Source organism: Poecilia latipinna, unplaced genomic scaffold, assembly GCF_001443285.1.
Source record: "Poecilia latipinna isolate Pla-1442-1.1 unplaced genomic scaffold, P_latipinna-1.0 Scaffold472, whole genome shotgun sequence".
In the NCBI taxonomy this organism is placed as follows: Eukaryota; Metazoa; Chordata; class Actinopteri; order Cyprinodontiformes; family Poeciliidae; genus Poecilia; species Poecilia latipinna.
The window spans coordinates 384,532-394,552 of NW_015113088.1; the positions used below are offsets into that span (position 1 = coordinate 384,532).

The 10,021-nt window shown below is 39.5% G+C and overlaps 1 protein-coding gene across 1 annotated transcript; it reads right to left on the reverse strand.

Moving 5' to 3' along the window:
• Positions 1 to 5,675: 5,675 nt before the first annotated feature.
• Positions 5,676 to 8,562, reverse strand: LOC106951758 (inward rectifier potassium channel 2-like). The gene has a single exon (XM_015039452.1). The coding sequence runs from the start codon at positions 8,308 to 8,310 to the stop codon at positions 7,039 to 7,041; it is 1,272 nt and encodes a 423-aa protein (XP_014894938.1). The 5' UTR covers positions 8,311 to 8,562; the 3' UTR covers positions 5,676 to 7,038.
• Between the last annotated feature and the right edge of the window lie 1,459 nt (positions 8,563 to 10,021).

The following is a 10,021-nucleotide window of genomic DNA, read 5'->3' on the forward strand; positions in this document are numbered from 1 at the left end:
TGTGAAGGAAAGTCAAATCTTTGATTTGATTTGTTCGTGCTGCTCGCTCACTGATGTTTGAGCTGTCTGTGTCATGCTCTATAAAAAGAACGAGTGAGGCCAGATTGGATTAACGAAGCGATTCTGCCTCACGATGATAGCAGTGGTGATGATGGGAAACCTTCCTAATTGGCTGCTACCCGGGTGTTTATGTTTGTGTTATCAGATGAGGCAGCAGAATTGCACTGTACCACAAGGTGTGCCAACCTGCACTGTACATTGTCACCCTGTTGTGACTGGCAACAAAAGGCCAAATAACTGCGGCATTACGGCGCTAAATCATATGGCCTCTCGCATCACTCACATTCTTTAGCTTTGTTGCCAACATGACATTCTGCTGGGATTGATATAATAGGAGGATCAGAGCTGGAATCTGTTAAACAAACTCCTGTGCTCCGACTCGGAAACTTTTTTTTTTTTGGTGGATATTTAATGCTTTGGTCTCTTTACTTTGTGGAAGCAGAGGAACGTTGCTTCTTTTATATGATTATTTCTAATGAAATGTTATTAGTGAAGTGATAAAAACTAGAAGAACATGTCTCTCAACTAATCAGAAAGAACGTGTGAAGCAAGTTGCCAGGTTTTCTGCCGTGGGGTTCATGTGCATGCTTCAGCCCAAACACAAGGCGCCTCATAGCTTTACCGAGCAACTACTGCTGTCAGTGACAATGTAGCTCCAGTGGAGATGCTTTTTGATATAATACCTGCGGTCTTCTGTCCCTTTCTGTTGAGAAGGTGCCAGCTAACAGATGCAGGAAATGGAAACGTGTCTTTAGGGACAGGAATTATCTGGTGAGCAGGGTGAAATCCAATTTTGCCTTCTAAGAGGACACAGCAAGGCAAACGGGTATCGAGAAGGCTGATGAATTATTCAGCAACACGTTGTTTACAAGCCTTCTGTTAAATCAGTTCGGAAGTAGAGAAATTTATCCTGACTGAGTCATTCAGAATTTAAGGTTGTCAGAACTGGATTTATAGAACCAGTTGTGGCTCGTTTTTGATGAGCAGAAACCTGAACTGTAAGAAAACTCAAATATGTCAACTGCTCTCCCAAGGCAAATAATGCAATCAGTACAAGGTGACTTCTTCCATAATCAGCTTTCCAGGAACCTTGGGGAGAGCCGTGCAAAGAAAGGATGTGTTTGCTACCTAAGATAAGAATGAAAAGAAGATTTTTATTTTTTTTTTTTATGCAAAGTATAGGTCACAAATTCAAGGGAAACTGTATTGGAACAATGATGGATGCTTTTGTTTCTGATGTTGACACTTATTGGAAGTCACCCAAAGAAGTTGTCAGCTGCAGCTGGTTGGCCTTTAAAGTCAACTTAAATCAATTTGCAACAAGGCATTTCAGATCTTGATTCTGACATTCCAGAGTCCTTAGTGAGCATCAAGGCTTTGTGCTGATGATGTATTTCTGATTACTCTAGGTCAGTTTTCCTGATAACTGAGTTCCCAAAACTGAACATTTACATATGTTTGAGTAAGAAAATGGGTTGGGATATTTCAATCAGAAATATGAAATGAAACTTCAAGTAGCCTCTGTTCACAGTTTTGTGAACAGCTCTATGATTTCTGATTTCTGCTGTGAAATTTTGTACGTCGACAACATGAAATATTGCTCAAGCGTTGATGTACGTGTGTACAAAGTTTTGACATCATGTGAACGTGAGGAAACGCTGCCCTTTCAACAATAACATTCTGCTGCAACCACAAATATTTTAATTAGAAATATGCAGTTTCTGATGTTAGTCAAAAGTATTTTCATCTGCTAGGCAGATAATGGCTTCTTTGCCCTTTTGTTTTGTTATATGATAAATTGGAATGCAATTGTAATTTATAAGGGTATTTGACTAGACATGGTAATGCAGGACTTCATAATAAGAGAATTATAAGTGCGATTAAATGGTGACAGATGACGTCCAAATGTAGCTTTGAAGGAAAAGTAAAGAGGCAAATATAGTCTGAACTTCTACCTACACTTGAGGTCATCAAGAAGTGAATTTTCCTGCTGACTGAATGAAAAAAATCTTTTCCCATGAGGATTATATTTTGTGGGGCATATGTGCTTCTTAAAAAGTTGCCTAGTATGTAAACAGTTGTTGCTCCTGACTAGATTGGTTCCATGTTATTTTAAGAGACAGAAGTTTCTTGTTCTGTTTCTGTCTCTCTAATCACAAGTTGGCAGCGGAAGATGCGAATAGAGAAGTCATCGAAGAGACTGTTAGCCAGTCAGAAAAGGAGAGCTTATGAAAAAGAGTTTATTCTGAAAGAAATATTCTGTCAAACATGGTCAGACATTTTATTGATCTTTTGCTTTTTTCTTTTTCTCTTTGTTTACGTCTGCTGGGTTGGTGGAACAAAAAAAACAACATTTTTTTTTTATTATGACAAAGGAAAGCTGGTCAGAAATATTCAAGCTTCATTATTATTATTTTTTTTAAACAAAAAGATCTATTTTAAAATATAAAATCAAGCTGTTTATCTTAAGTGAGCAGCACACCAAAGTGTCATTGTAAGTAAAAGGTTATCTGGGTCAACACAGTGATCTGACCACAGCCCCCAAAGGCTACTGCCTCCTCAAGCCAGCCACCATGTGGACTGATAGTTTTGTCTGGTCAGGCAGGGGTCCATGTGAAGCAGGAAGACTTTACTATATTTGCAGACAAAACACCAAGGATCACAGGTCTGCAGGGAAACTGAGTCTGTTTGAACACCAGCTTTCCCAGAAGCCTCCGCAAAAGCCCGGCGTTCCGGTTATAGTTCAGGAGCGCAGGCTGTGTTTGTGTTGCAGATCCAAGCGCGTTAACTCCTGCATTGTTACTTCCAGATTACGCTCGCTGCTTAAATCTTGACCGGGGCTCAGCGGACGCTGGGCACAAATAAATAGTGATAAAATGAGTAATTGGCTCGGCTATTTGATATGTCAGATGTTTACACAGAAATAATGGGAGCTGGCTTAACATTTACCTTTGATTGTTTGTTGAACTGATTCACAGTTATTGTTATAAACGGCACAGCAGAAGCAGCCGTTCACCTACAGCAGTGAGGTTCTGCTGCTCTCGCCTTAACAATGTGCTACTATTCTTCCTTCCTAGCAGGATGGGCCTTTCCTGCTCTCAACTTTATATTAATAATCCAATAAATAAAAGCAATATTAAATGGTGTGACCGGAAAGTGCCTCCTTATTTTCCCACCCTGCATTGACAAAATAGAGCCAAGTTTTGGATGTAAGAAAAAAAAAAGTGCTTTTGTTTACCAAAATAGCAATAAAGAAGCTTTGTTTCTTTTCCAAGTAAAAATTTCAAACATTTCACTTATGCTACGCGGTGAGGATTTAAGCCTAATGTCTCAGACAGAGGATAGATTACAAAAAATAAAGATTGTATCTCTCACTTTTTAACATGATCAAGATGTGTCAGATAACGCAGCTTATCTGAAAAGAAAAGATCACACACACACACTCACTCGAGAGCCTCTCAGAAAACTTCGTTTTTGAGGTTTTTCTTTCAGCTGCGTCAGTGACGGTCCTTTTCTACCTGTGGACGTAAAGTGCATCGTACAGAACAGATTTTTTCTTTCTTTGAATTGATTAATTGCTTATAAATGTCAGAGTCTATAACACTTGACAAAATGATTCAATTTTCAGATATAATCATCTTCCTAAAATAATGGCCTAAGTCATTTTTTGCCACAAATGATTATGACAGAAAAGTCAACACCTAATGTTTTTGCCAAAGATGATTTAGGCAAAAAAAAAAAAAAAAATCACTTTTTCGGGAACTGACTTTGGCCATTATTTCAGGAAGGTGGCAATATAGCCTCACATTATTTTCAAAGCATTACATTTATTTAAGTTCTCTGAGTATTTGTCCTCTGCAACAGGTAAAATGATATTACAAAATTTCATTATATAGTTTAAGTATTGTGTTTTATTTTTTTTTTTGTTGTTGTTTTTTTTGACAAAGATCAAAATCCAGTTCTCGACTGGCAGCTACCATCGCCACCAAAGCTGATATTTTTTAACAGTGTGGCTTTCATAATCCAGTACTTTCACATATGAAGCTTTTCACAATTTCAAAACAGTGAAATTGAAAAACCATTTTTTTAAATATTTAAGCAAATTAAAGTTACATAAATATTACATAAAAGATTGAATTCAATAAAGCCTTGATATATATGCTAATAAAAAAAATGTTACAGTAAATGTTTATTGTAGACACATGGACTCCTTTAACCTTCTCACAGATTAACCTGTGAGAAGGTTTGTACTTTGGTAAGTACAAAATGTCCTCTATTTTGTACTTACCAAAATAGAGGACATTGGTTTACTTAAAGTTAATTTTTAAATCAAAAATCTTCTCTCAACTTGATTGTTGGATTTCATCTCCTGGATCCGTTATATAACTCCAGAGACGGATGACAGAAACAGTCTAAGGTGGGATGGGAGGTGGATGAAAGTGAAGCATTTCTGAGAGCAGATGGAGGAAACAAAAGAAGGTGTTAATCCCGCCTACATGGAGTGAAAGAAGGTGAGGTAGCAGGTTGGTGTTACATCGCTCGTCAGTACAATCAGTGCGGCTCGCTAAAAAGAAATGTCACTCAGCTAAAAGTGAAGTTTCAGGGAAGACGTAAGTCATCTTCTCTTGCATGTCAGTAGGGAAAACTGGCCCTGGATTTCTTCTTCATCAATGGAGACAATATTCTAAGTTTTGTTGGAAAGTTTTTCATCTTGGTATTAAAGTTTTAAGTGGTTTCTCTGAAGAGCTTATAGAGAAAATGCTCCATGTACATAGAGAGCCCCTCGTGCGATTTTGTGCTGCCCTGATCAAAGAGGTACAAAATTGACCTTGAAGCTTAGAATCATTTTGATTTAAGCTGAATCAGTTTCCTTTTGAAGGGATATGTCCTCTTGCCATGAAAGTCACCATTTATTTAAATGGCTTTGAGCTAAAAGTGAGATTTAAAATGATTTTGTATCAATCTTATTCCTTACATTGGCTCGTATCTCTTATTGTATTTCATCAGCTGTTTACACTGTATTCATCTTAGTGTTTGGTGAAATTGTAAAGCACTTTGACTCACGTAATTTACAGCATTTCTGTGTTTTTGTTTTCTACTGTTGTGTCCGAGTGGCTCCTATTTTTTTACTCTTTGTATTTCATTTTAAACCGTATATTTTATGTCATCAAAGGCTTTGCTGTTGATGGGTCTTGTGAATTTGCTTAGGCTGCTAATGTCTCGAGTATTGGATTTTTGCTGATACCAGATGCTTGTCCCTATATAAAAAACTAAGTGATAAATGAAAGAGAAATTATTGACACAGTGATTATATTTGTCCATTGACATTTTATTGAAAAATAGCAATATAATGTACAATAATAATAATAATAACAATAATACAAAAATCTGTACATTCTGTGACTTTGCAGTACATTTGGAAGACCCCTAACAAAAAACAACTGCAACAGGGAGGACAAGTATTTACATGTGTAGCCGAGCGGCTTTCCGTCTGGTTTTTTTTTTGTTTGTTTGTTTTCAACAAAACATACATGATATAAATGTGTTTTTCTTTGTGCAGCAGACCTTCATGTGCTGGGGTTACAGTACATTTGGCTTTGAATTTTTTTTTTTTCTTTTTTTTTTCAAGTCTTACATTCTCAACACAGAACAAAGACTCAGGTAGTGTTGATGTTGAAAGATGATCTTTAGTCTTCTCACAGCACAAAAGAAGCGGATTCAGTTAGAGGTTATGACACAATCTTCGTTCAGAGATTGTAGTTTCTAATCTTGCATTGCTTCATCATATTTTAAAACCTGTGAAGTAGGTTTGTCTTTAGTAATCAACATATTTTTTTAATTCAAGTTGAAGACAAAAATAATAAAAAAGAATCATCCAAAAAAAAAACAAAATGTTTTAGTTCTGAAAACTACAAAAACCAACTTATATTTCTCTGGTCATTCTGACCACTCAGATTAAGGCTTGATGAAGTGGCTCAAGATAAGGATGATCACTGTAAAGAAAACAAAAATATTAAAAGAAACTGTACACACATTCTTTAAAAACAAACATTATTAAAATTCCCTAGAATATTCTACTTTTCTGTACCAAAATCTAATCAGGTGTTGGTTTAAACAAACATAACTATGATAGTAATACTCTTTGGTATTTTTCAGTAACAAACTCCAAAAAAAAAAAAAAAGAAAAAAACTGAAGCAACACCTTAGCAGCACTTCTTTTGGAACATTCACATCCCCCATAGTTAAACCCTATAACTCTCTTTAAATTAATGGTTTCTGTCAGTTTTGAGGGAATAACACTGCTCTGCTCAGAGGTTTCAGTTGATTTGAGCAGCTCTTAGCATACGTTACGATCAACTGCTGTAAAACATAAGCTCAGAGAATCAGCGCTGTCACGTCAGAGGACACATTTTTTATTTCTTTTATTGCATACAGAGACAGTGATCTGTGATATCTTCTTGCTCTGAGACCAGCTCAGGAACAAATACTCTGCTTTGTACCTTCTTTGTTCCGACTTTTTCTTTTTTAACTCTTTGGTTCTAGGTAAAAGCGTTAAAATGAAAGAGATGCGAGTGTGTCATTTCTCTATCCTGTAGCAGCACTAAAAATCTAAAAAAAACTCAGAAAGCGCCTTGTACTTGCTAGACGGGACATCCAGGTACATTTCTTCACTTCTGAGGTCATTACAACAACCTGCTTCCTCTTTGCAGAGACGGAGCACACATTAGTGGGGAGTTCTTGGAGGAGAATTAGTTCTGCATTGAGCACATGCTTCATAGTGCTGTGTTTCATCATACTGTGTGTAGTCAAAGTAAAGACAGACCCCTTACATAGAGTCCTGGACCTTTTCCGGCTTCCCACAGCAGTACCACTTGACTTCCCCTTCCTGACTTGGCTTATCAAGCCTTCAGAGCAGAGAGGAGATGTTTTTTTGTTGTTTTTGTTTTTCTTTCAGTCTCTCATGAGAAGTCTGAGTCGTCATATTTCTGATTCTCGCCTCAGAGTCCTTGGTTCCAGCGGTACCATGGCTTGGCTGTGTTCAGTCTCTGAGATGCTGTCCATCTGGGTGCCGTCGGGACCGACGCTGCCCCCGTTGCCCTCATCCGTGTCCTCCTTTTTGTCTAGTGCCATCTCATTTTCATAACAGAAGGAATTGGTGTTGGACAGGATGTATTTTTTCTCTGCCAGGTCTCTGGCACTGCATAGGGGAGTGTTTAGCACCTCGTATGTCTTGTGGAAGCGAGAGTAGTCCACCTTGTAGTAGTTCTTATCCTCGAAGAGAACAGGCTCGAAGCGGTGGCCCCACAGGATCTCGTTGGCAACGTACGAACTGCGGCACTGCGTGGTCATTGCCGTGGCTTCCACCATGCCCTCTAGGATCACCACAATTTCAAAGTCTGAGTTTTCCAGATCCTGCTTGCTCATGTTGTAAAAGGGGCTGTCCTCATTGATGTCATGGACGATAGTGATCGGGGTGACCAGAAAGATGCGGTCGACTCCGCTGTCGAAGCCTACATCTATGTCCATTTGGTCAAGAGGGATGTACTCTCCCTCCGCTGTCGTTCTAGATTTGAGGAGTTGAGCTCGAACGTGTGCCTCAACCAGGTGGCTCTTCCTCAAGTTGCCCACGCGCCACATCAGGCAAAGCTTGTTATCCCTCATGGCCACTGTGGCGTTGTGACTAAACACCAGAGTTTCGTTTCTCTTCTTGGGTTTTGCCATTTTGGCCATGACCGCACCAATGATGAAGGCATCGATGATGCATCCAACAATGCTTTGAAAAACCACCATGAAGACCGCAACGGGGCATTCCTCTGTCACGTATCTGTAGCCGTAGCCAATGGTAGTCTGGGTCTCGATGGAGAAGAGAAAGGCAGCAGTGAAGCTGCTCACGTTGGAGATGCACTTCTTGGTATCACTTTCCAAGTCCCCATGAAAGATGGCCACAAGCCAGAAGATGCAGCCGAAGAACAGCCACGACAGGAGGAAGGCAAGGCAGAAGATGATGAACATCCACCTCCAGCGGATGTCCACGCACGTGGTGAAGATGTCGGCCAAGTAGCGCTGACCTTTCTCGCTCACGTTGATGAACTGCACATTGCAGTGGCCGTCTTTCTTCACGAAGCGGCTCTGCGGCTGGTGTCTCGTGTGCACCTTAGCCTTGCCGTTTGGTACCCCCGTGGTGGCGAGCTTCATGCTGTCCTCTTCTGATGACACGGTGCTGTAGCGGCTGGCTCGCACACTTCCCATCACCTCAGTCTGGGAGGGCTGTGCTGCTTCTGCTTTAGAGAACAGTCTGAGTTTCTGGAAGAAGCGTTGGAGAAACAGTTTTGAAACGCTTCGGGAGACCAACTAAGGGAGAAAATGGTGACAAAATGAGGCGGCAGAAGGGACGCCTCAGGGTGGGAGTACAAGAGGAGGAGGATGAAGTGGTCACTCCTCTTTCATTGGGGCACTGGACCTCATCAACGACATCTGCTGCAGAAACACAGAGATAATGATCTGTTAGATAAACTAGTGAAAACAGAATCGGTAAACTTTATTCAAATAAGAAAACATAAAACAACATTAAATCACTGGAGATGGATTTATGCAGCGTTTATGCAGCCTGAGAAAAACAATCAGGAACCTAAAGCCTAGGATGAGGGAACTTGTCTCAAACTCAGAGTTTACCCCATTTTGACAAACATAAAAATTTAACTGTAATTTATATTGCAGCTTGAACTAACAGAGGTTGCACAGTAATTGCACTTCAGTCCAGATTTTGCCCATTTACAAAACAGTCTTACTTTTCTTAGATGCCCCTCATGATCTGATAATTTCCAATTCAGTTTAGCATTACAGAGTTTATATGGCAAATACCAGATCAGGTAAATAGTTTAATGTTTTGTTTGTTTTTCTTTACTAAGGAAACGAGTCATTCTCTGTCAGAATGTACATAACATGCAACAAATGATACAAAATACAACAAAACTTGTAAAGTTACACAAATATATAAAGCATAATGTCATGTGTTTGCAAAATACTGCATATGGCATAAATTTTGTGCACAACTGATAAAATGTGTAATGTCTGTGTCTAGTCGGCATTGAAAGCTGCATATTTTGTTGACGTTCGGTTGGTGACCTAATGTCACTCCCAGGGTTTGTGCACTTGTTCTTTGGAGCAGAAGCATGAGCTCCATTTATGATGCACAGCTTGTTGACTCACAACAAACTCCCGCTGGAGGGATTTCATCTTTCTGCTGTGCTTCTCCCAGCAGAACCAAAGCATCTCTCATTAGGTCTGGCTGTCCTGGCGACAAAAGTCATAATGGACCAGCTGAACTATGATTTATTTATTTTATTTCTTTAACTCGCAGTGAACTTCTCTATCTTGCATAATGCTTGTGAAAGGGAATCAGGTAGAGAGAGCTAGAAGCTTCTTCAGATGTACCGGTACCACAAGTAGGGTGTGTACACTGCGCAACCTCTGCTGATTCAAAGTGAAGTTTCACACCGGCGCAACATATGGCTGACGCAACTTCTCTGCTGTGTTAATCATCAAAAGCTACAGCTGGGCAAAATATCAGTGGGTAATTTAGACGCATTTTTGATGTGCATCCACAGTCAAATGCAACGCAGGCTGCATAGCGTGATGAAGGAAGTCTGATTATTTTACAGCACATTGCTGTTGGATGTTGTTTTAATTTATGAAATATTAATTAAATGCATACAAATCTAAGCGACACCTTTCATTTTTATTCCCGGCTGTTTTGCAAGCAGAAAGTTAAACAGATGTTCAAAACTCTCTGACCATCTTATGCTGGCTTGTATATAATTTGAAACATTTATTACTTGTCTGACAGAGAACGTACCAAACCCGCAGGACACATTTTAACAGGTGCAGGGCTGGGGGGAAATGCGCTGTAATATGAAGCAATCCCGCACATAGAGACCCACATCCACATTTTACCCATAAA

What these genes read in the sequence shown, in the direction of transcription:
- LOC106951758 (XM_015039452.1), bottom strand. Translation starts at nt 8,310, where the DNA reads ATGGGAAGTGTGCGAGCCAGCCGCTACAGCACCGTGTCATCAGAAGAG.